This window comes from Loxodonta africana, chromosome 11 (assembly GCF_030014295.1).
Source record: "Loxodonta africana isolate mLoxAfr1 chromosome 11, mLoxAfr1.hap2, whole genome shotgun sequence".
In the NCBI taxonomy this organism is placed as follows: domain Eukaryota; kingdom Metazoa; phylum Chordata; class Mammalia; order Proboscidea; family Elephantidae; genus Loxodonta; species Loxodonta africana.
In genome coordinates, this window is record NC_087352.1 from 100,883,386 (window position 1) to 100,910,228 (window position 26,843).

The following is a 26,843-nucleotide window of genomic DNA, read 5'->3' on the forward strand; positions in this document are numbered from 1 at the left end:
TTTGCTTTTTCTTTTGAATTATTTACAGGGACGCGGCAGAACCAGTAAGGGGGTCCATACTCTTATCAGTGCTCAGGACTTCTAAAGGCCTCAGACTCCACAGAGATAATAACATGAAGATAGATTGCTGAGGGGCTTTGAGCTTCCTGATATTCTGCTCTTCTCCTGCCTTAGTTTGCTAGCACAACGAGAACAAAAAAGAAAATACCACGGTGGGTGGCTTTAAAGAACAGAAGTTTATTGTCTCAATTCTGGAGGTTAGCAGTCCAAATTCAGGGCTTCGTCTCTAGGGGAAGGTCCTTCTTTGTCTTTCAGCTTCTAGTAGCTGCCAACAATCCTTGGCACTCCTGGGCTTGTAGATTCATCTGCCACCACCTTCACATGGCGTGTTCTCCCGTATGTCTCTCTGTGCCAGTTCTCCCCTTTGTTAGATACTGCTCAGAAAGGATTAGGTCTAGGGCCCACACAACTCCAGTATGATCTCATTAATATAAAAAAAACAGTAAACCAGTTGTGGTCCAGCTGATTCTGATTCATGGCAACCTCATGCGTGTCAGAGTAGAATTGTGCTTCACAGGGTTTTTAATGGGTGAGTTTTCAGAAGTAGATCACAGGCCTTTCTTCCCAGGCATCTCTAAGTGGACTCGAACACCAGTCAGTTAGCAGCCCAGCTCTCAACCTTGTGTACCACCCAGGAACTAACATAACAAAAGGAAAACTCTATCTCCAAACGGGGTCCAATTTCCAGGTACAGGGACTAGGATTTCAACCTGTATCTTTGGGGACACGATTCAATCCATAACATGTCCTTTCCTTACAAACCTGTTGGTCTCTACCTCCTGGTTGACGCCCTCCTCTTTTCTCATAGCAAAGAGAACAGCCCTCCAACCTGCCCAGAGCTAAGCCTTGTCTCCTGCACATTTGCCCTCCCGTTTCCTTCAGTTATTCCCTCAATAGGCTCCAAACTCTTTTTCTTGTCAGTGAATTCTTATACTGACTTGCCAAATATATATCAAATGTTCTTTTTTTAGTATAAATGTATTTTGTACTTTCACATATGAAACATTTACTCATCTTGCTGAGTAGTGAGGAGAAGGCGGCTGTTTCTACTATGGGTAATATAAAATTGTGAATTGGCAACCAACTTGACCTCATAGACTTATACAGAACACTCCACCTGACAGCAGCCAAGTATACTTTCTTTTCTAGTACACATGGAACATTCTCTAGAATAGACCACGTATTAGGTCATAAAGCAAGCCTCAGCAGAATCCAAAACATTGAAAGATTACAAACCATCTTCTCTGACCATAAGGCCATAAAAGTGGAAATCAATAACAGAAGAATTTGGGAAAAGAAATCAAATACTTGGAAACTGAATAATACCCTCCTGAAAAAAGACTGCATTATAGAAGACATTAAGGAGGGAATAATGAAATTCATAGAAGGCAACGAAAATGAAAACACTTCCTATCAAAACCTCTGGGACACAGCAAAAGCAGGGCTCAGAGGTCAATTTATATTGATAAATGCACACATACATAAAGAAGAAAGAGCCCAAATCAGAGAACTGTCCCTACAACTTGAACAAATAGAAAGTGAGCAACAAAAGAATCCATCAGGCACCAGAAGAAAACAAATAATGAAAATTAGAGCTGAACTAAATGAATTAAAAAAAAAAAAAAATGAATTAGAGAACAGAAAAACAATTGAAAGAATTAACAAAGCCAAAAGCTGGTTCTTTGAAAAAATTAACAAAATTGAGAAACCATTAGCCAGACTGACTAAAGAAATATAGGAAAGGAAACAAATAACCCAAATAAGAAACGAGATGGGCCACATCACAACAGACCCAACTGAAATTAAAAGAATCGTTATCAGATTATTATGAAAAATTGTACTCGAACAAATTTGCAAACCTTGAAGAAATGGATGAATTCCTAGAAAAACACTACCTACCTAAACTCACACAATCAGAAGTAGAACAACTAAATAGACCCATAACAAAAAAAGAGATTGAAAAGGTAATGAAAAAACTCCCAACAAAAAAAAATCCCCAGCCCGGACGGCTTCACTGCAGAGTTCTACCAAACTTTCAGAGAAGAGTTAACACCACTACTACTAAAGGTATTTCAAAGCATAGAAAATGATGGAATACTACCTAACTCATTCTGTGAAGCCACCATATCCCTGATACCAAAACCAGGTAAAGACACCACAAAAAAAGAAAATTACAGACCTATATCCCTCATGAACATAGATGCAAAAATCCTCGACAAAATTCTACCCAATAGAATTCAACAACATATCAAAAAAATAATCCACCACGACCAAGAGGGATTTATACCAGGTATACAAATGGCTTAATATTAGAAAAACTATTAAAGTAATCCGCCATATAAATAAAACAAAAGACAAAAACCACATAATCTTATCAATTGATGCAGAAAAAGCATTTGACAAAGTCCAACACCCATTTATGATAAAAACGCTCACCAAAATAGGAATTGAAGGAAAATTCCTCAACATAATAAAGGGCATCTATACAAAGCCAACAGCCAACATCACCCTAAATGGTAAGAGCCTGAAAGCATTTCCCTTGAGAATGGGAAACAGACAAGGATACCCTTTATCACTGCTCTTATTCAACATTGTGCTAGAGGTCTTAGACAGAGCAATTAGGCTAGACAAAGAAATAAAGGGCATCCGGATTGGCAAGGAGGAAGGAAAATTATCTCTATTTGCAGATGACATGATCTTATACACAGAAAACCCTAAGGAATCCTCCAGAAAACTACTGAAACTAATAGAAGAGTTTGGCAGAGTCTCAGGTTATAAGATAAACATAAAAAAATCACTTGGATTCCTCTACATCAACAAAAAGAACATCAAAGAGGAAATCACCAAATCAATACCATTCACAGTAGCCCCCAAGAAGATAAAATACTTAGGAATAAATCTTACCAAAGATGTAAAAGACCTATACAAAGAAAACTACAAAGTACTAGTGCAAGAAACTAAAAAGGACCTACATAAGTGGAAAAACAAACCTTGCTCATGGATAGGAAGACTTAACATAGTAAAAATGTCTATTCTACCAAAAGCCGTCTATACATACAATGCACTTCCAATGACATTTTTTAATGTGATGGAGAAACAAATCACCAACTTCATATGGAAGGGAAAGAAGCCCCGGATAATTAAAGTATTACTGAAAAAGCAGAAAGTGGGAGGCCTCACTCTACCTGGTTTTAGAAACTATTATACAGCCACAGTAGTCAAAACAGCCTGGTACTGGTACAACAACAGGCACATAGACCAATGGAACAGAATTGAGAACCCAGATATAAATCCATTCACATATGAGCAGCTGATATTTGACAAAGGCCCAGTGTCAGTTAATTGGGGAAAAGATAGCCTTTTTAACAAATGGTGCTGGCATAACTGGATATCCATTTGCAAAAAAATGAAGCAGGACCCATACCTCACACCATGCACAAAAACTAACTCCAAGTGTATCAAAGACCTAAGCATAAAGACTGAAACGATAAAGATCATGGAAGAAAAAATAGGGACAACCCTAGGAGCCCTAATACATGGCATAAACAGAATACAAAACATTACCGAAAATGATGAAGAGAAACCCGATAACTGGGAGCTCCTAAAAATCAAACACCTATGCTCATCTAAAGAATTCACCAAAAGAGTAAAAAGACCACCTACAGACTGGGAAAGAATTTTCAGCTATGACATCTCCAACCAGCACCTGATCTCTAAAATCTATATGATTCTGTTAAAACTCAACCGTAAAAAGACAAACAACCCAATCAAAAAGTGGGCAAAGGATATGAACACACACTTCACTAAAGAAGATATTCAGGCAGCTAACAGATACATGAGAAAATGCTCTTGATCATTAGCCATTAAAAAAAAAAAAAAATTTTTTTTTTTTTAGCCATTTAGAGAAATGCAAATTAAAACTACGATGAGATTCCATCTCACTCCAACAAGGCTGGCATTAATCCAAAAAACACAAAATAATAAATGTTGGAGAGGCTGCGGAGAGATTGGAACTCTTACACACTGCTGGTGGGAATGTACAATGGTACAACCACTTTGGAAATCTATCTGGCGTTTTCTTAAAAAGTTAGAAATAGAACTACCATAAAAAAAGAAATCCCACTCCTCAGAATATACCCTAAGGAAATAAGAGCCTTTACACGAACGGATATATGCACACCCATGTTTATTGCAGCTCTGTTTACAATAGCAAAAAGCTGGAAGCAACCAAGGTGTCCATCAACGGATGAATGGGTAAATAAATTGTGGTATATTCACACAATGGAATACTATGCATCGATAAAGAACAGTGAGGAATCTGTGAAACATTTCATAACATGGAGGAACCTGGAAGACATTATGCTGAGTGAAATCAGTCAGAGGCAAATGGACAAATATTGTACAAGACCACTATTATAAGATCTTGAGAAATAGTATAAACTGAGAAGAACACATACTTCTGTGGTTATGAGGGGGGAGGGAGGAGGGAGGGGGAGAGGGTTATTTACGGATTAGTTAGTAGATAAGAACTACTTTAGGTGAAGGGAAGGACAATACTCAATACACGGAAGGTCAGCTCAACTGGACTGGACCAAAAGCAAAGAAGTTTCCGGGAAAAACTGAATTCTTCAAAGGTCAGCGGAGCAAGGGCAGGGGTTTGGGGACTATGGCTTAAGGGGACTTCTAAGTCAATTGGCAAAATAATTCTATTATGAAAACATTCTGCATCCCACTTTGAAATGTGGCGTCTGGGGTCTTAAATGCCAACAAGCAGCCATCTAAGATGCATCAATTGGTCTCAACCCACCTGGATCAAAGGAAAATGAAGAACACCAAGGTCACAAGATAACTATGAGCCCAAGAGACAGAAAGGCCCACATGAACCGGAGACTTCCATCATCCTGAGACCAGAAGAACTAGATGGTGCCCGGCCACAACTGATGACTGCCCTGACAGGGAGCACAGCAGAGGACCCCTGAGGGAGCAGGAGAGCAGTGGGGTGCAGACCCCAAATTCTCATAAAAAGACCAGACTTAATGGTCTGACTGAGACTAGAACAATCCCGGTGGTCATGGTCCCCAAACCTTCTGTTGGCCCAGGACAGGAACCATTCCCGAAGATAACTCATCAGACATGGGAGGGCCTGGACAATGGGTTGGAGAGAGATGCTGACAAAGAGTGAGCTACTTGTGTCAGGTGGACACTTGAGACTGTGTTGACATCTCCTATCTGGAGGGGAGATAGGAGGGTAGAGAGGGTTAGAAACTGGCAAAATTGTCACGAAAGGAGAGACTGGAAGGAGGGATCGGGCTGACTCATTGGGGGAGAGTAAGTGGGAGTATGGAGTAAGATGTATATAAGCTTATATGTGACAGACTGACTTGATTTGTAAACTTTCACTTAAAGCGCAATAAAAATTATTTTTTAAAAATTGTGAATTGGCATTTATGCAGCTGCCAATTTATCATAAATGATGAAACTTAAGCTTCAGGATCCCTCATTTGCCGAGGCTCTTGCAAGTCCATGAAGGGGCCCCAACAATGTGTTTTTGTAAAATTTGCAAGAGACTAATTTATTTCAATTTGCTAAGGCAATGCCTCTTCTGATTTCCTCTTTCCTTCCATCATACTTCCTCTTATGCCAGGCTGTATTTGAACGCCACAGCTAAGGGGAAAGGGAATTGGGGATACATTTAGTTTAGGTTTAATGAGACCGTATATCTACAATCACCTCTCTTTGTAGTTAAATTACTGTTAATAATTCTAGGTCGGAATAAGTTTACTGCCCACTGTGCCTACCAGCCCAGAGTTGTGGCACAAAGGCTTGTGTTCAGAGGCCAGCACATTGAGAATGTGTCCTACAGGTTGGCATGGCAAACATGTGGGCAGTGGTGAGGAGGCGCCAGACAGGGCCGGAAGCTCACCTGGGGAAAGTTCTTCCTATCATCAGAATTATAAAACTGTAAGTGGAGAATTCAGTTCTCATCAATGCCTAAGCAAAGTGGGATACTCTCCTGTACCGGCTATAGTTAATAATGGAACATAAGGAATTATAAGCACGTGACACATTTAGTTTACTTTTGGATGAAAGTTGTGTGAAAAAGAATCAATCATAATTCCTGTGTTTAAAGAACATAAGCCTGTAGCAGAACTATAAACACAGTGCATTTCAATTATTCTATTAAAATATTCGAAAGTTGTTGGCATACTATCAAATGTATGCTGTCAATAAATGTAAAAAAAAATCATAAAAGTGTACCTGGCAATTAATTAACAAAAACACAAGTTTTAATATTATGTTTAGTGCATTTATCAACTCTTTTAAACTGATAAATTGTTGTCCTTTATTTTATTATTCCAAATAAATGGCCACCTCATACCTAATTTTTGTTGGGAGACCATTCTCCCTGAGTGTCTCACGTTTCTACACACAGAGGCATGGACAACTTTCATTGTGAATGATCTTTCGAAGGATGCTGTATTCTGAACAACCTTAGGAGACAGAGAAAATATCTCCCTTCAGAGCAGAGGTAGCTTTGTTTGCCGACCAGTATAATAAAGACAATGTCTCCTCCTGGGCAAAGGTTGGGCAGGCTTGCTTGCAGCCCCCTTTAAAAGACTGGGATTTCTTAGCTACAGGTTCTTCATCTGTGATGCAAACCCACTGTGAGTGTGGCAGCCATCTGGGTCCAGTCCCACAGCACCCTTGTGAGACTTGGGGAAGAGGGAAACAGAGGCAAATATGAGGCTCATGTCACTTGCTGGGCTGTAATAAAGCCTTAGAATAAAATAATAAAATGCATCTTGGCAGGAACAAGATTGAGACCTACTTGCCTCTCTATGTCTCTGTATCTCTGATCTAGGAGTCTCGTGTCTTCTGCCAGCATCCATGAAACTGTGGCAGGTTAACATGCCGGTTTGCAGTTTGCGTAAGATTTCTAGACCCTTCACAGTTCTTGACAATTTCGTATTTGTAATTTTGCAATTTCTTTTCTTAAAGAGGGACCCTGTCTTAAGCTGAGTTCTCTAGAGGAACTAAACCGGTGAAGTGTATATATATAAATATACGTTAAAAAACCAAACCTGTTGCCATCCAGTTGATTCTGTCTCATAGCAACCCTATAAGATGGAGTGTAACTGCCTCATAGGGTTTCCAAGGAGCAGCTGGTGGATTTGAACTGCCAACCATTTGGTTAGCAGCCAAGTTCTTAACCACTGTCCCACCAGGGCTCCATAAATATATTTAGAAAGAGACTTATTTCAAGGAAATGGGTCATACAGATGTGGAGGCTGGCAAGTCCCAAATCCGTGGGTTAGGCTGAATGTTTCTCCTGATTCACATGGTTGCAGGGGCTGACGAACCCAAAATTGGCAGGTCAGACGGCAGACTACTGGCTCAGGGGCTTTGGGAGCTGATGAAACCCAATATCTGCAGGTCAGACAGCAAGCTGCTGGCTCACATTCCAAGAACCAGAGAACAGAGGATGATGAATTGGATGCAAGATTGAGAGAGAGTGAGTTTTGCTAGAACATCCATATATATTGGATGCAAGCCACATCCCCCAAGAAAACTCCCCTTTCAACTGATTGACTGTTCACATCAGATCACAAAATGGAGGATGATTGCATAATATCTGCCAAACCACTGAGAATCATGACCTAGCCAAGGTGACGCATAACCTTAACCATTACAGACCCCAAAATTGTAAAAGCTTCAAGCCCCACAAAACCTGAATCCACTCTGCCATTTCAGATGATGTTTTCTTTTATCAGTCTCAATATCTTGCAGAATCTTATTTTTATTTCCAATATTGGGAAATACACTAAAATCAGTATTCTTCTCTACTCCTATTGATTACCTTCCCTTCATCGCAATACAAAGTATACTCGTCAACTGGAGTACCATGAGAGACACATACAGTATTATCAATTGTAGGGTATATCATGAGTAATTTGTTACTGATAAAATAACAAGGTTTACTAATTATATTCTTTTTTTAAAAAATTAGAGTTTTATAAACCACGGCCAAGTGAAATTTATTCCAGGAATGCAAGGATGGTTCAACATTAGAAAATCAATCGATATAATCCACCACATTAATAGAACAAAGGAACAACATGATCATCTCAATGCAGAAAAGGCATTTGATAAAACCCAGCACTGTTTCTTGATAAAAATTCTTGACAAGATAGGAAAAGAAGGAGAGCTCCTCAACATGATTAAGGGTATTAATGAAAAACAAACAGCAACATTACACTCAGTGGAGAAAGACTGAGAGCTTTCCCCTTGAAATTGAGAACAAGAAAAGGATGTTCACCCTCCCCACTCCTACTCAATAGTGTATCTGAAGCCTCAGCCAGAGCAACAAGGCAAAAAGAAAGAAAGAAAAGGTATCCATATCAGAAAATAAGAAGTAAAATTATCTCTATTCATACATGACATGATTTTATATATAGAAAATTTCAAATCATCTGCAAAAAAACCTTCTAGCACTAATAGAGGATTTTAGCAAAGGTGCATGATGCAAGATCAACACAAAAAAATCAGTTGGGTTTCTATACACCAGAGATGAGAAATCTAACAAGGAAATTAAGAAAACAATTTAATTTACAATAGCATTGTAGAGTATAAAATACCTAGGAATAAATTTAACCAGGAATGTGAAAGACTTATACAATGAAAATTATAAAACACTGCTGAAAAAGGTTAATAAAAACCTAAATAAACAGAAAGATATTCCATGTTCATGGATTGGAAGATTTAATATTGTTAAGATGTCAATACCACTCAAAGTGATCTATAGATTCAACACAATCCTAGTCAAAATTCCAACAGCCTTATTTACAGAAATGGAAAAACCAATCCTCAATTTTATGTGGAATGGCAAGAGGCTCTGAATAGCTAAAGCAGTTTTGAAGAAAAAGAACAAGGCAGCAGGACTCATAATTCTGGATTTCAAAACCTACTATACAGCTATCATAATTAAAACAGCCTGGTATTGGTATAATAACAGACATGTAGACCAATGAGATAGAATTGAGAGTCCAGAAATAAATACATCCATCTACGGCCAACTGGTTTTTGACAAGGATGCTAAGAATATTCAATGCCAAAGAAGAGTCTCTTCAGTAAATAGTGCAAGAAAATGAAATTTCCACACGCACAAGAACGAAGCAGGACTCATGCCCCACGCCATACACAAAAACCAATTCAAAATGGGTCGAGGACCTAAATATGAAAGCTAAAACTATAAAATTCTTAGAAGAAAATATGTGGCCATTGCTGTTGGGTATAATTTTTAAATGAATTATCTAGTATAATAAAAAAGTATGAACAGCAAAATATAAAATAGATAAACGGGACCTCATAAAAATTACTCTTGTTCACAAAGGACTTTATCAAAAAGTGAAAAGACAAATTACAGATTGAGAGAAAATATTCAGGAACCATATATCTGATAAGGGTCTAATATTGAATATATATGTAAAACTTCTACAACTTAATGAAAAAAGACAAATAACCCAATAATAAAAAAAGAGGGCAAAGAACTTGAATAAATGTTTCACCAGGGAGGATGTTCAAATGGCCAACAAACACATGAAAAGATGTTCAAAGTCTTTAGCCATCAGAGAGATGCAAATCAAAACCACAATGAATATCACTTCACTCCCACCAGGACTGCTAAGATTTAAAAAAAAAAAAAAAAAGTGGGACATAACAAATGCTGGTGAAGATATGGGGAAATTAGAACACGTATTCATTGCTGATAGTAATAGAAAATGGTACAGCCATTGTGGAAAACAGTTTGATGATTCTTCAAAAAATTAAACATAGAGCTGCCATTAAAAAAAAAAAAAAAAACACTGCCATCAAGTCAATTCCAACTCATAGCGACCCTGTAGGACAGAGTAGAACTGCCCCATCGAGTTTCCAAGGAGTGCCTGGTGAATCTGAACTGCTGACCTTTGGGTTAGCAGCCATAGCTCTTAACCACTATGCCACCAAGGTTTCTATATGACCCAAAAATTCCACTCCTGGGTACATACCCAAGAGATTTGAAAGCGTCATGTAAACAAACGCATGTATACCAATGTTCATTGCAGCACTATTCAAAATACCCAAATTTGGAAACAAACTAAGTGTCCGCCAACAGATGAATGGATAAACAAAGTGTGGTACACACATGCAATGGAATACTACTCAGCCCGTAGGAGAAATGAAGTCCTGATGCATGCTACAGTATGGACGGAGCTTGAAGACATTATGCTGAGTGAAATTAGTCAATCACAGAAGAACAAACATTGTATGATCTCACTTATTATGAAATGACAAGAATAGGCAAATATATAGAGACCAAAGTTCATTAGTGGTTACCAGCTGTGGGAGGAAGACGGAGACGGGGAGCCACTGCTTGGGAAGCAGTGAGTTTCTGTTTATCTTGATGGGAAATTCGGCATCTATTAAGGGTAATGGCTTCACAACATGATTAATGTAATTGATATCACTAAGATGTACACCTGAAAAAATGTTGAATTAGCAAATGTCATGTCCTATACATATATTAGAACAGTTTTAAAAAAGTGGAAAAAATGCAATATTAAAAAAAAAGAAAGATTAGAGCTGATTCACGTTTACCCCTACTATATCAGCATATTTGTTAGAATGCATTCCTATATTTTTTAGAATTTTTTTAGCTTCAAGGAACGAAAAAGCCCAACTCAGAATGTTTAAACAAGGGAATTTTATTATCTTGCATGGTAAGATTTCCCTAGGTAGGCATTTGGCTTAGTAATCTAGTGCTGCTATAACAGAAATACCACAAGTGGATGACTTTAACAAAGAGAAATTTATGTCTTCACAGTAAAGTAGGCTAAAAGTCTAAATTCAGGGCATCAGCTCCAGCAGAAACCTTTCTCACTCTGTCAGCCCTCTCATCAATCCTCCCTTGGACTAGGAGCTTCTCTGCGCAGGGACCCCTGGTCCAAAGGACAAGCTCTGCTCCATGCACTGATTTCTTGGAGGTCTACAGTCCCCATGTCTCTCCATTTGCTTCTCTCTTTTATACCTCAAAAGAGATTGGCTTAAGACACCACCTAATCTTTCATCAGTATAACTGCTGCCAATCCGTTTTATTACATCATGGTGATAGGATTTACAACACATAGGGAAATCTCATCAGATGATAAAATGGTAGACAATCATACAATACTAAGAATCATGACCTAGCCAGGTTGACAGATATTTTTGGGGGACACAATTCAATCCATGACAGGGGTTTCCATGGTTGGTCTATTCAGTGATTTCACAACCACATCAAAGTCTCAGGGTTTTTTTTTTTTTTTTTTCGCCTTTCTACTCTGCCATCTTCCTGTTCTACATCTTTATACTGTGTCACTTCGACATGTCAACCAGCTCTCCTCAAGGTGGCAAGACAGCCAATAGCAACGCCATACATTACATTTTCACAAAAAAGTCCAGAGGCAGAAAACAAACTCTCTTCCTGGGGAGTCTTTTTTTTTAATATGGAATGCTTCACGAATTTGCGTGTCATCCTTGCGAGGCGTCCATGTTAATCTTCTCTGTATCGTTCCAATTTTAGTGTACATGCTGCCGAACCGAGCACTCCTTGGGTCTCTTTTTAAGAGCTAAGAACCTTTCGCCAGAAACTTCCATCCTCCCAAAGATTCCCCTTCATTTCTCACTGACCAGGTTTTGGTCGTATGCCATTTCCTGGGCCACTCACTGGCAAGGAGAATAGAATCAGAATGATTAGCTTAGACAAACCAACATTCATCCCCTGGGCCTGATGCTTGCGCAAGCTGTACCTGAAAGACAAGATTTCACAGATCAGTGTGGCTATCTGGACAAAAATCAGAGTCTATTAGCAGAAGAGAGTATGGAGTGATCGCCATAGTTGCTCAGTTGTATTCTTAAATGCTCTCCTGAGGGAGAGAAAAAGGGGTTAAGATATAACTAGAGCAATAGGAATCACACTAACACTGCATATCTTTGTAGGAATGTGCAGTGATGAGAATGGCTAAAGTGCATCTTGGCCAGCGCAAGACTGAGACCTGCTTACTTCTCTATGTCTACGGTCTTCACTTTGCATGTATTACTCAGTCCAGTGCACTCTGATTCCACCAGAATTGTAATGGAAACTTTTCAATACAGGCAATCCTCTAATTGCCTGATTCTGATAGGCAGAAATATCAGTACCACGCTGATCCCCAAACAACAGGGTTCAAATTTCAGTTGCCGTGACATATCAACTGTGAGTAATCTTGTGAAGTACAAACTTCACTGCTAGCTCTTCAGTCCACGAATAAGACTCAGATAACCAGTGGGCATCATGTTCAGTGACCAGTCATGGCTGTGGTGCCCATCCTGCAGAAATGGATGTACACCCCTCCGCCCAAAACTCGGTTCGAATATCAAGACTGATGACACCACACACGCACCAAAAAGAGGGTTGATAGCTTTGTGACTTAATAATTGAGGCTTTCTGGGGAAGCAGGTTTGAAAATGGCTTGAGACAGTGGGAGAACAGAGACTGGCTTGAGGTTTTCATTTTGATTATGGATGAGGCTGGGCAAGAATTCCTAAACATGACCAGGAGCTCGCATGGTTTGAATTTTCTGCATGCGCCGAAGGAGGAAGCACCCAGGCTTTCTTATCAGCTTGCCTAGATGTGGGGCAGAAGGAGGGGTAAGCTTAAAGCTGTCAGCAGTCAAACATCAAAACATGGAGTCAGATTCTTTATCACTACCTCACTCCTTTGCATCTCTGTTGGTGATTGGTTACTGTGCATGTTATTTAGCTCACACACAAAAGTGGATAATCAAAAGAGGAAATTGGCCAACAAGATGAAGGTGTAGCAAAGAACAAAAAGTGATAATGCCTGAGGTGAAATCTGAATTGAGCATAAATGGAGTTATAGAAGAAATAGCTAGCTGGGAATGCTGACGCTTCCACTTCAGGGACTGTAGATATGTAGCCGGAGGTACTTGTGAAAGTGAGCTCATCAATATAAACAAGGAAAGTGGTTGTGACGAAAAGGATGTAGGTGTCCCAGGGAAATGATGCCAGCAAAAACTTAACATTAACTGAAATCTTGGAGACAGTCCATAATACTAAAAGCACGAAGAATAAAATGCAGGAAGCTGATCCAAACTTAGAAAGGAATACGACAATTTGCCAAGATACGGAGGAGATGTTCATTCCTTATCATAAGTTATATGACTGAAAGTAGGCAAGCGCTGTTCAAACCAGTCGCGGTAAGTTTTTTTTACAAAAGAAATAAAACACTTTGATTTTCAGTGTTTCTGGTGTTTTAAATTAAGCAACAACAACAAAATGGACTTGGAATGGACTCTGACTCATGGCAACCCCATGTATGTCAGAGTAGAACTGTGTTCCATAGGGTTTTCAATGCCTGCTCTTTTGGAAGTAGATCACCCTGCCTTTCTTTCTACATGCCTCTGGATAGACTTTCAGTTAGCAGCTTAACTGTTGGGATCTCCCAGGGATTCCTGTTTTAAAGTACAGGGTCCTATTATTAGTTCTTTCTTGTCTTTTTAATGATCTTTTGCTACCCTCATGCATGATGTCATTGATATCACCCCACAACTTGTCTGGTCTTCGGTCATTAGTGTTCAATGTGTCACATCTATTGATGAGATGGTTCTGTTGTACAAAGGGTTGCTATGAATCAAAACCAACTCAATGGCACCTAACAACATTAGTTGTACTCTTTTTTTTTTATTTCCTTATGCATTTATAACCCATAGGCAGAGAATTTTTGATGTCTTGACAAAAATTCTTAAACGCTATAAAACAATCATTTTTGTCATTGATTTATTAAGATTACTTTGCATCAATTTGAGCTTACAAGATCATTTTCATAGCGCCACACTACCTTGCAGAGTGAGGACAGCCCGTATGTATTTGACCATCCTGTAACATTTCACACTTTTGATCCTGCACATTTGTAAAACACATTCCTCTCCTGTTTTTCCACGAACCCACTCACTCCAGATTCTCCCTCCCTCCCTTTCCAGATTTCCTCTTCAGCGTCTTTCCCTTTGACCATCTTTTTGAGTACTGGTGATTCCGAGATCTGTCTTTGACTGTTTCTTACTCTACATGCTCTTGTGGTTCTGGTCTTTTGTAAAGGTCGCAACTTCTCTGTATTAAATGTTGATGATGGTGTTAGGTCATAATGAAGAAACGGGTCCTTACCAAGTGGTAGAAAGGAATTATTAAAATGCACACACACACAAAATCTGGAAGGTATCTCCTTTATTTCACAACTTGGGTTTAGGGCAGAGCCAAAGGAGCCACATTTATTAATATGGATACCTATGAAAATTTCATTCATTCGTTCATTAAACAAATATTTACTGAATATGTGCTATTTCTCAGGTACTAAGCGCACTATTGGGTGGCACAGATAACAGGTTAAAAGCATTTTAACTTAGCTTTCCCAGTGTACCACTTAAACATCTGTGGTTTAACCCCCTAATGATTTAACCCATTGATGTAAGCAGAAGTGACAGAACTGCTCGAGGGGAAGGTAGTTTATTTTGGGCAAGAGGGTCTTCAGCCCCACAAGCCTGGCCACATTCATCTGCCTATGGGGACAGGCAGTGCTATAAATCATAATGGACTTAATCAAAAAGTTTGCCTTTGTAGATGTGTCTTGCTCTGTGAAATATTCCTGAAAAGTTATATGGAACTTCGTTTCTTTAGTTCCTTACATTTACTTAGTGCTTTACACAGACTTTGCACAGACTTGACTTTTTTTGACATCGCTAAGCCCTGGTGGCACAGTGGTTAAGAGCTCAGCTGCCAACAAGGTCAGCAGCTCATATCCACCCAGAAAAACCTATGGAGCAGTTCTACTCTGTCCTATAGGGCCACTGTGAGTTGTAATCCACTGCACTGCAACTGAGGGGCCTACAGGGTTGCTGTGAGTGGGAATCCACTCCAGGCACTCAGCAGCAACAGCGCTCATTCTTGCTGAACGGAAGAAAAACCCACAGCTCAGCAAGGGTCTGCGATTGGCTCACAGAGAAGATTGCAAGTGATGGAGCTGTGTTTAAAATAATAGAGATCAAATCATATTTCAGATATCCTAAGAACTATTGAAAAAACTCCTATTGCGATTTCTTTTGGAAAACTAAGAATTCTCTCATAAAAATAAACTTCCACTTGTTTGTAGATTTTTAGAAACCAGTTTTGTAGAGTAACTTTCTCCAGTACTACGCATTTGTAAACATAGCTCTAAATAAAGCTCAGGGGAAGAACTGAAGTTTGGTGGGTAACGTGATCATTCTCACAATTGTGCCAGCCCATATCACATTTAGAACCCCGTGTACTGAAGGGCTCAAAGTTCACGCTCAGGAATTTGCTAAACAATTCTTTGAGGAAGGAATCAGCGCAGTGGTTTCTGTACCCCTAAATCCTTTCAAACAGAAATGGCAAACCATACTAATACGTCCATACTCCTAAACTTTTAAAAAGTCCATACTCCTAAACTTTTGGAATTTCAATCTTTTACCACCGTTTAACTTGCACGCTTCCCCAAAAGAGCATGACATTTATTTGCTTTTAAAATCAAAAGAAATAAAAACTTCTGGACTCCCTTGAGTGAAGCAGCCATCAGCGTTAAAAATAACCGATCTAGCTTGTTTCCTGTGAAACATGGAAGGCAAACGCGATAAGGAAAGATAAAGAAGTGTCACCACCCATCCGGGAGGCGCGGGGCTCCAGCACAGCAGTGAGTGGTGTTGGTGCGCGAGGGCCAGTGTACACCACAAGCCGCGGTCGGCGGCGTGTGCCCCGCAACCCCGGCTTAGGGGGCTCAGGAGCCCAGCCACAGGCACGCTGAGTGCGTAGCAGTGATTCGGCCGGAGCATTCCGAGAGGCTCAAACGATGTGCACAGTGTTTGGGGACTCTGCCCAGCAAAAGTACGAAAGGAGGTGGGGAAAGGGGGGCTGGGGAGACAGAAAAGATACTAAAGCCAACAGAAGGAACACAGGCGGAAGCGCGTGAAAGCGTAAAACTAGCAGGCGGGGCGTAGAACCAACGAGAAAGCAGATGAGAAGCGGGAGGCGGCAGCAGAGTTCGGGCCTCCGCGCGGCAGGGGGCGCCCGCGCGCCCCACCCCGCCCGCGAGCCGCTTCCTGCCCCTCCTCGCCGGGATGCTGTTGCCGCTGCTGCGGGGAAGCTGCTTCCCTCCCTCCTCTCCCAACGGCGGCGGCGGCGGCGGCGGCGGCGGCGGCGGGGACGGGGGCGCCGGGGCCCGGTCGGCGGCGCAGCTGCAGCGCGGGGCCGAGCGGGCGCCGCATGTGTGTATGGATCCGGGGGCCGCGCTGCACAGGCGGGCCGGGGGCGGCGGCGGCCTGGGCACGGGCTCCCCGGCGCTGTCGGGCGGCCAGGCCCGGCGGAGGAAGCAGCCCCCCAGGCCGGCCGACTTCAAGCTGCAGGTCATCATCATCGGCTCCCGCGGCGTGGGCAAGACCAGCCTGATGGAGCGCTTCACCGACGACACCTTCTGTGAGGCCTGCAAGTCCACCGTGGGTAAGGGCGCCCGACCGCCAGATCCAGGACCGCCCCGGTCCTCCCGGCGGGGTCCCTTCCTTTCCTCCGGGCTGTCCCCACCTCCCCCAGGACAGCCCCTTTCTCCCCCAGGACTGCCCTCTTTCTCCCCCCCCTAGAACGGCCCCCCTTTCTCCCCCCAGCACAGCCCCCTTTCTCCACCCCCCCGGAACGGCCCCCCTTTCTCCCCCCCAGGACGGCCCTCCTTTCTCCCCCCAGCACAGCCCCCTTTCTCCCCCAGGACAGCTCCTCTTTCTCCCCCCAGCACAGCCCCCTTTCTCCCCCAGGACAGGTCCCCTTTCTCCCCCCTCAGAACGGCCCCCTTTCTCCCCCCCAGCACAGCCCCCTTTCTCCCCCCCAGGACGGCCCCCCTTTCTCCCCCCAGCACAGCCCCCTTTCTCCCCCCCAGGACGGCCCCCCTTTCTCCCCCCAGCACAGCCCCGTTTCTCCCCCCCAGGACAGCTCCCCTTTCTCCCCCCAGCACAGCCCCGTTTCTCCCCCCCAGGACAGCTCCCCTTTCTCCTCCCAGCACAGCCCCCTTTCTCCCCCCCAGGACGGCCCCCCTTTCTCCCCCCAGCACAGCCCCCTTTCTCCCCCCCAGGACGGCCCCCCTTTCTCCCCCCAGCACAGCCCCGTTTCTCCCCCCCCAGGACAGCTCCCCTTTCTCCTCCCAGCACAGCCCCCTTTCTCCCCCCAGGACAGCCCCCTTTCCCCTCCAGGACGGCCCCCTCTCCCCCCCGCCCGCGAGGACGGCCCCTCTGCCCCCTCCCCGCGAGAACGGCCCGCTCTCCCCACCGCGAGGACAGCCCCCTTTCTCCCCTCCCCCTCCCGGACAGCCCCATTTCCCCTCCAGGACGGCCCCCTTCCTCCCCCAGGACTGCCCCCTCTCCCCGCCGCGAGGACAGCCCCCCTTCCCCTCCAGGACGGCCCATTTCTCCCCGTAGGATGCCTCGGCCCCGCATGCCTGGTTCCGGGCGCCCTCTGCCCGAATACCCCAGCTGCGACCCCGGGGCCGCCTCGCATTTGGGTAGGTGGGCCTCTCGGTGAAATCAGGAGGGGAAGGATGACGGGGGGCGTCTCCGCGGAAGCCCCTCGGATCGCATTCCTAAAGCTAGGCGGGGATTTTCCTGTAGTCTCCTCGCAGACTTGCCCTCGGGCCTTTCAGCCCCTGTCCTCCCGGTGCACCCGCGCCGTCCTTTCCGGGTGGGAGCCGGTCCTTGAGCACCGTGGTCTCAGGCTGGTCCTGAGGTCAGGGCGAGGCACTTCTCACGGAAACTCCGACCCTTGACATTACTCACCCGTGGGAAGTAGGCCCTGCGGCGAAATTAAAGGAAGGATCCTGGCCCCGAATGGCCAAGGGGGTGGGGGCATCTGAAGCAAATTTTTATCAGCTTTGCCTCAGAAGGAGTACTTGCACTGTAAATCAGGACTTATTTTCCAATTTCGAACCCGTTTTTATGATACACGAAGTAATGAAGTTTAAAATTCCCTGTGGAGAATATTAACACTAAAATTACACTAAAAGGTCTTGCTCTAGCTGTAATGCAGGCAGTGGGACTCCTGTATTTACCGTGACCAGAAATAACCCAGTGCTTCTTGAAGTGTGGACAGTTCATCTGTTAGCACCAGGTCAGTGAAGCAGGACACTGGAGAAAACACCGTAGCCCTGTAGGTCAGGAAGTAGTGGATCCTCAAGATCTGAAGTTGAAATTGCAGGGGAGATTTTTTAATGAAGTCAAATGTGCAGGACTTGACATTAAGGTTTGTCAGGTGGGTATGGGTAACCACTATTTATATGGAAAAATCTCTTGAAAACTAGGGAACTCCACAGACAAGATGGTTCTTCAAAATAAAGGGTGGCGATCACCTTCAGTGACAAGCAGTTAGGGATTTCCCCAGGTAAGCTATGAGAAACATTGACTAGTTTCATTTTCTGTAATAGTTACTTAGATTTTAAATATGGAATTAAAAGTAGCATTCCTGTGCTTATGTAAGGGTCAGAGAGCCCTGATTGGTTTAATTAGAAATTCTTATCTCATTCTTGTGCTCTGAAGGCATCCAGACAACATTTCACTTGTTACCTAGAACTCTTGCTTGGCCCTAGAGTAGCGTTCAGTACTGTAAGCAATGGTAGTTTCAAGGGCATGTATATGTGAAATTTAAGGAGTACAATACAGTTTGGAGATGAATTGGTTTTGTGATGTAAAAACACAGCAGTGCATTTAAAATTTCTGTATTTAAGATGCGCTACTGGAAAATTAAACCCCAAGTGTGTGTATTGTCATTTTTGATTTGTTTTTGAGAACTTGTTTCCCTTAGTGCTTTTTTGTTGTTGTTATTGTCGTTAGGTGCTGTTGAGTCAGTTCCAACTCACAGTGACCCTATGTGCTTTTTTAGACTAGATCGTTTTTAAAATATGTATGCTCTCTGTACTGTTTGTTTATTTTTAAAATGATAGCCGTGGGGCTGTGATATTAAATTAGGTTGCACAACTATACCTCTATTTCAGATATCCAGTCTTGGATCATACAGAATACAGAGAGTTATTACACCACCAAATGAGGTTTATACTGTATTTTTAGTATCTGTTCCAAGTAAAAACCAAAAACCCATCGCCATTGAGTATATTCCAACTCACAGCAACCCTGTAGGACAGAGTAGAGCTGCCCCATAGGGTTTCCAAGGAGTGGCAGGTAGATTCAAACAACCGACCTCTTGGTTAGCAGCCATAGCTTTTAACCATTGCGCCACCAGGGCTCCCAATCTAAGTAGAGTTAAAAACAATTCAGAATTATTAATCTTTAATGGATCTAAACTAGAGCATATAAAAATGAGGGATAATGTAGTTGTACTATGTAACGAAGAGAAGGCAGTACAGAAGTAAGTGAATTACCGTGAGAGCTTGGGTGGATGGAGGGTGTGATCTGAGATGGGCAGAGGTATACTTTGAGCAATGGAGAAGAGAGATGAAGAAGGGTTTCTAAAGTGGGGCTGCTGGGAGCAGCACAGCCCACATTCTGAGAAGGGTTCATTAGGGGACTTTGGGAATGGGCTTGTCAGGACCATGACTACGTGGACTCTATCCTGTAGGCAACTGGAACCTTAAAGGCTTCTTGGTAAAGCAGTGATGTGAAGAAAGTTAATTCAGCAGGATTGCATAGGATGTTTGGGAATGGGGAAGAAACTGGGAAGAAGGAGACCAGATGATATGTTTAAGACACTTTACGCAAGCCTCTGAAGACCGGTCCCCTCCCCCCACACCCCTTTAACCTCTGTCTCCAAGTTGCCATTGCCGTTGCCTTTTCCTTTTCCTTTCAGGCACCAGACCATTTATCGTGTCCCTGCTGTGTATTGGGTGCTCTGCCACCCACTGGGGACTGACTCGATAAGGGCATAGTCTCTGTTGGCAAGTAGGTCAGAGCTCGTGGGGACTAGATGTCAAGTTGCTAAAGGCACTGGAAGAGATGTGTGTGGACGGTTTGGGGACACAGCGGGAATGCTTCCAATCTGGGGGTAGACACGAGGGCTGGTCAGAGGAGGCTTCCTCATCATTAAAATGTTGTGAAGGTAAATTCTTTTCTCATGTGCCTTTAGAAAAATGTCATTTAAGCATGGTGTTGGGTGTAGTCTAGAATTGTGGTAACCTCACCTAAATGCCTGCAGTTTGAATAGTTAGCTCATAGGATCCTTCTAAGGCCAGTTTTTCAAGTTGCGTCTCTGTGTAGTATAATTAGTTCACGTAGAGAAAGAGTCTCTTCCGTTGTGGTGGTTTTCCCCTGCCCTGTCCCGGCTTGCTAGGATATGCTGCCCTGACTACAGAGGGCCTGGGGGATTCTCTGAGCACGTCCAGACCTAGGTGGGTCACTCGAGTGATGGCGTCACGTAATTCATAGGCCAGACAAGGGTGTCACTCGTAGCTGCCTTTTTAAAGTGAATTAGACTCACTTGAACTTTCTATAAAATACCTGGGTAGAAATCCTTAGGAATTTGCGATGATGGACCTACTATGTAAAGTTACTAGTGAGTAAAATGTTCGGTTTTTATATTGTTATTCAAATCAGAAGCTGATTTGGTTTTTAAAAGACAAAATTCACAAGGGAATGAAAAGCTAAAATAATTGTTTTTAATAATTGACCTTAACTAGGTCATTAAATGTGGAGATTGTCTAGGTGAGATGGTATTTTCAGGTTGGATTTTATATTGACAGAATTGAGTTACTTGGTGTGATACACCTAACATAATTTGACAACTTCTTTAAAAAGCACAAGGGCAGGAAAATAGTTGGTGTAGAAGTTTACAACTAACTGATGTCTGTATCACAAGTATACTTAGCTGCCATGACTGTGTGTGTGTGTGTGCACGCACATGTTTATTGGCACGCTTCTTATAATTACTTTGGGTGGAAACTACAGGCAGCATTTGTATCTGGCAACTCTGCTGCTTGGTCTCGCCTCCTCCTGTGTGAGTCCCTCTGGAATCAACGTAAACAGGTAAGTGAGACTTTTTAAAACATTTTTCAGGAAAACAACAAATATGGTGAGGATGTGGAGACATGCGAACTGCTGATGGGAATGTAAAACGGTACAGCCACTGTGGAAAACGGTTTGATGGTTCTTTAAAAAATTAAACATATGGCCCAGAAATTCCACTCCTAGGTATATACACCTACTGCTTACTTATCAACTATCTCGTTACCTAACATTTCACATTTACAACAATAGTAAAAAAATCTGCTATCCAACTGTTTTGTACATTAACGATGTACATCTGACAGTAGCGAATACCAAGTTGTGAGGCAAGAGTAAGGCGGGCTGTGATGGTTAAGATTATGTGTCAACGTGGGTGGGCCATGATTCTCAGTAGTTTTGCAGCTGTGTAATGATGTGGTCAGCCTTCATTTTCGCATAACGCCAATTTTTGCATAACAACCTGGTCTTTGGAACCTAACCATGTTGATAGGTGAGGAGTGGGTGTACTCAAGAGACTTGAAAGCAGCAGTGCAAACAGACACATACACCAGTGTTCGTTGCAGCAGTAGTCACAATAGCCAAAAGGTGAAAATAACCTGAATGTCCATCAGCAGATGAATGGGTAAACAAAATGTGGTGCATACATACAATAGAGTACTCCTCAGCCACAAAGAGAAGTTAAAGTCCTGATAAATGCTGTAACACAGGTGCACCTTGAAAACATTATGCTGAGTGAATTAAGTCAATCATAAAGAGACACCTATTGTATGATCTCACTTACATGGAATATCTAAAATAGGCACATAAGTAGAGACCACAGTTTTATTAGTGGTTACCAGGGGAGGGAGGGAGGAGGAAAGGAGACGTTTAGGAATCAGTGAGCTTCTGTTGGTGGTGGTGGGAAATTTGGCAGTGATTATTTGTGGTGGTTCACAGCATGATTAATGTAATTAATATCACCAAATTATACATGTAAAAAATGTTGAATTGACAAATGTTGTGTTATATATATTTTACAACAATAAAAAAATATATTTTCAGAAAGTAACCCAGTACATTTATACATTGTCAACCTTTATTTTATTTCTGTATAACTATTGGAAACTAGTCTGTTGGCCTGCAAAATTAAGTAAGTTATATCCATTAACAGCTGTAAGAATGCTGTCAATTTTGTTTGGGTTGAAATTACTTTACCATGTAGAACCCCATCCAACCCCACTTCAGCAGCATTGCACTCTAGAAAACACAGTAGATTAAGAATGACGGGCTGGCGTGGTTGGAACCGTTGCCCAAACCAACTCTCCAGACAGGGATTGGCCTGGACTATAAGATAGACGATGATGCTGGTAAGGAGTGAACTTCGTGGCTCAGGTAGACATGTGAGGCTATGTGGGCGACTCCTGGCTGGTGGCTAGATGAGAAGAGGGGAACAGGAGCTGGTTGAATGGACACGGGGATACAGGGGAGAGAGGAGGAGTGCGCTGTCTCTTTACAGGGGAGAGCAGCTGGGAGTGCACGGCGGGGTGTGTATGGCTTTTTGTATGAGAGATTGACTTGATTGGTGAACTTTCACCTAAAACACAATAAAACCCAGTACCATCGAGTTGATTCCCAATAGATGAAAAAAACAGAACAAAATGACAGGCTGGGTTCATGATCTAGGCTCTGCCACTACCTCACTTGTGACTTAGGATAAGTGATTCAGTTGTTCTGTTCGTGTGAGGTGTGACATCCTATTAGTAGTAGCCACTGTTCCTTGGCCGTTTATTAGGTGCTAGCAAGTACACTCTTCCCAGTGTTCACAACAGTCCTGAAAGTTATCCCCATTTTACAGATGAGGAAACTAAGTCTCAGAGAGGGTAGACACCTGATTCACAGTTGCACAGCTGGGCCACAGGTGGAAGTGGGTCATTTCTAACCTTTTTGGCTCTATATTTTAGCTTGCTTTGAAATTTAAGTATACTTTGCTGAAAACACTGACAATATACCTTGAAGCCCTTCCTAGTTGTCTGACTTGGTCCTTGCAACAACCCTGTGAAGATAATGATATCAGGTAATGATGTCACTTCGGGGTATTAAACTAATGCTCTGTGAGTTGTATCACTTACCCAAATATTCAGTCATTCAGATATTTTAAGTGTTTTTACATATTTATAAAATTTTCCCAAATTCCATTAAAATGGGTGTATTCAAATGCAGAAGTAGGAGAAGTGGTTTAGACCCGAATTGTGATTTTCATGGACAGTAAAATTTCTCTAAAAGTGCTGGCAGACAAGATAGGATTACCAATTATTTTGCCAAGTAAGGACATTTTTTTTTAAAAACCACTATCACCAACATTTCAAAAAAGAAGACACCCCCCCCCCAAAAAAAAAGGGCAGAGAGAAGATCAGGAAACACACAATCTCAGAATTTAAAAGTTCTTATGTTTACCAAACAGCCAACAATTTAAGACAAAGATGAGAATATAAAGGGCAGGGAAGCCGAATTAATGGACACTGAACAGCCAGAACGGAAATATTGAGAATGCTCACACGTGTTGAATGTAACCAGTATCAGTGAACAGTATGTGTAGAAACTGTTGAATGGGAACCTAAGCTGCTGTGTAAACCTTCACCAAAAACACAATTTCAAAAAAAATTTTTTTTTTAAGTTTTTAAATTTAGTTCTGAGAATCTCACTGCCATCCTTTCATTTTTCTCCTTTTGCAGCAGTGAGTTAGACGCTGCATAGACTGGCCCCGAGAATGACTGGTCTTAGAAGATGATAGTGCTGTGCAGAAACTTAATTACTGGCCTGGTCCCTGTGTTCCTGTTGCCTGACTCACCCCTTTTGCGTCAGGTGTTTGGATGAGGGTGGGGCGTAGACAGGCAGTACGTGCTGGAGCAGCTTGGTGGGGCAGCGGACTGCATTTTCTCAGCAGTTGAGGTGGAAACAGTGTGAGGTCCATGAAATAGGTGGATCTCAGCACCCACAGGATTCGCTAGTGGTGGGTCTGGCTTCAAATGTTAGATGGTGTGATTTGTGCACTGCAGTCCCTGCGTGTCTGGCCAGCTTTACCTAGAAGCTGTGCACCGACTGTCAAGGAAAAATTGGCCACCTGTACATTATTCCAGAAACTCGTTGGAATTTTTGTTAGGAAATCCAGAATGAAGAGCTAATAATTGGATTAAAATTCTAAACTGTATTTTATTTCGATCTTTTGTTTTCATATGCAGTCTTCCAAGCCATGACGATCAGCTCTAGTGTTTCACTTGTAAGAGAGTCAGGGGAAATCGCCCAGGATTTTCGCTCCCACAGCCAGACACTGCAGACCTCCAGTGCAGTTCTGCTGTATCTGGAGAGTAACTCGCACGAAAAGATCCCACTGCCAGGATGATGTAACATGATGACTCAGGGAGATGTGAGTGAGGAGACCATGTGTCTCGAGTAGCACTTAGTTTTTATACCAGCTTGTGTTATGTTGTGCATTGTGTGATTAGGTTTATTTAATGCAGACTGCTGTATTTGTACATGGCAATTTTGTGGAATAAAGTAGCTATCTTTCAAAGAAGTATGTATGCAGCTTCAGTTCGGAATGTGTTGTTTTAGGTTGATTGAAAATCGGTTTAAAGATCTAGGCTTAAGAGCATTCAGCTTTCTCTCTGCTCTTCACTCACACTACTGGCTGGTCTTGAAGAAGAAAGGCTTCGTTATACATGAAAGCGATCCAGATTCCTAGAGATTGGCTTTTTCCCTCCAGCCTGTGAAATACGCCAGAAACAGTCTCTTAACAGATTTGCGAACTGGGTGTAGAAGGCAGGGTAGGTTCCTTTGAGAACTGATAGGTCAAAATAATTCTGTAGCCTTGGGTACCAGATAAATTAAGTAAGCATTTGTTTGGACGTGTAAAGAAAACATAGCTCTGTGTACAGTAACCACTCAGCAGATATTTTTTGAGAGCCTGTATTTATGTAAGAACCATTCTTCTAGCCATTTTATAGGGCACAAAGCTGATGCCTGCTTACCTGGCTCTTGTCCTTTTCGGAAGGGGAAGTGGGTCATGAAGATAGCCGTAATAAAATGCTGTAAAAGAGGTAAGCTGCTGTTGTACTTCGGCAGGGAAGAAATTATTATTCCCCTTTTGTCCTTTTATCTCAAGTCTTTGGCATTTGGAAAACCGAAACAACAAACATAAAATACTGCCCTTGTTTGAGTGTGGATCTGTTTTTTTAAAAAACCGTTATCCCTTAGAACCAAGAAACATAACACAGGCTTAAGAGACCACTATTCCACAGAAAGCTTTCCCCCATGCCCAGCAGATCCACCGTTCGGTGTCTGATGCTTACATAATATCTTCTTAGTTTAAAAAGCAAAACAACAAAAAACAACTGCAGTTCCATCCAGGCAAGGCTAAATGGAAGTAGCTAATAGATGAGACTTTGTTTTCCCGGCCCTTAATTTAATGTAGGAGCTTCAGGATTCTCTAAGCCAGGACACAGGTGAAGGAAGCAGAAAAAACACAAACCCGTTGCTGTCAAGTTGATTCTGACTCATGGCGACTCCATGTGTGTCACAGTAGAACTGCACCCCATAGGGTTTTCAGTGACTGGTTTTTTTTTCCAGAAGTAGCTCACTAGGCACCTCTGGGTGACTTGAACCTCCAGCCTTCCAGTTAGCAGCCGAGCATGTTAACTGTTAGCACCACCCAACTCCCAGGTGAAGGAACTGTCTCCTGTAAATGAGTACATCTCTCCTGGGCGTAGTACTGGGTCTTCCCTCCCTTCTCTCTCTCCCTTTCCATGCCTGGTACGTGGTAGAATGACACACTTACTGACTGGCTAAAAAATAAAATAAAAAAATAGCTACAATCAAAATTTTACTTTTAATTTTTCACACATGCACAAAAACCACTCATCCTTCTCCTTGGCCACACCGTCATTCTAGAAGCTCCCGCAGGTGGTGTGGCACATGGAAAGTGTGAATTTTGGAGTTGGGCAAACGGTCCTGGATTTAAATCCCAGCTCTTCCGCAAGGTGTCAGTGTGTCTTTAAGGAAGCAACCTGACCTCAAGTTTCCTCGTTCATAAAAAGAAGAAAAAAGTGGACATTACACTATTTTCCTATCTCATGGTTAAGGGATAAATTATCTTAGGTACCTGGCCCAGAAAAAGGCAATGTCAATATCACCTATGTTCCCTTCCTTCCTAACTTAGACTATAGAGACAGAAACTCTGAAGACAAACAAAACCGTTATCCTTGGGAAATAACATACAGATGAGCATGAAATATGAAAATGTAGACCCATTACCTAGATAAGATATCATTGACATTCACTGCATTTTTTTTTTTTTTTTTCCTCCATCCCACTGCTCTCCTGCTCCATCAGGTGTTCTCTGTTGTGTTCCCTGTCAGGGCAGTTATCGGTTGTAGCCAGGCACCATCTAGTTCTTCTGGTCTCAGGTTGATGTAGCCTCTGGTTTATGTGGTTGTTTTTGTCTCTTGGGCATATAATTACCTTGTGTCTCTGGTGTTCTTCATTCTCCTTTGCTCCAGGTGAGTTGAGACCAATTGATACATCTTAGATGGCTGCTTGCTAGCGTTCAAGACCCCAGACGCCACTCTCCAAAGTGGGATGCATGATGTTATCTTAATAGATTTTATTATGCCAGATGACTTAGATGTCCCCTGAAACTGTGGTCCCCAAACCCCCACCCCTGCTATGCGGACCTTCAAA

General features: G+C 42.5%; 1 protein-coding gene and 1 non-coding gene across 2 annotated transcripts in view; one reads left to right on the forward strand and one right to left on the reverse strand.

Moving 5' to 3' along the window:
- Nucleotides 1-11,576: 11,576 nt before the first annotated feature.
- Nucleotides 11,577-11,683, reverse strand: LOC111749663 (U6 spliceosomal RNA). Its single transcript, XR_002784863.1, has one exon. It is a non-coding gene; the product is annotated as a U6 spliceosomal RNA (small nuclear RNA).
- Nucleotides 11,684-16,262: 4,579 nt separating this feature from the next.
- RAB12 (RAB12, member RAS oncogene family) overlaps nucleotides 16,263-26,843 on the forward strand; it is a 34,879-nt gene continuing 24,298 nt past the window's right edge. Inside the window, exon 1 of the mRNA XM_064294706.1 lies at nucleotides 16,263-16,641. Within this exon, the coding sequence (XP_064150776.1) occupies nucleotides 16,263-16,641 (379 nt within the window). The remainder of the gene's footprint in view (nucleotides 16,642-26,843) is intronic.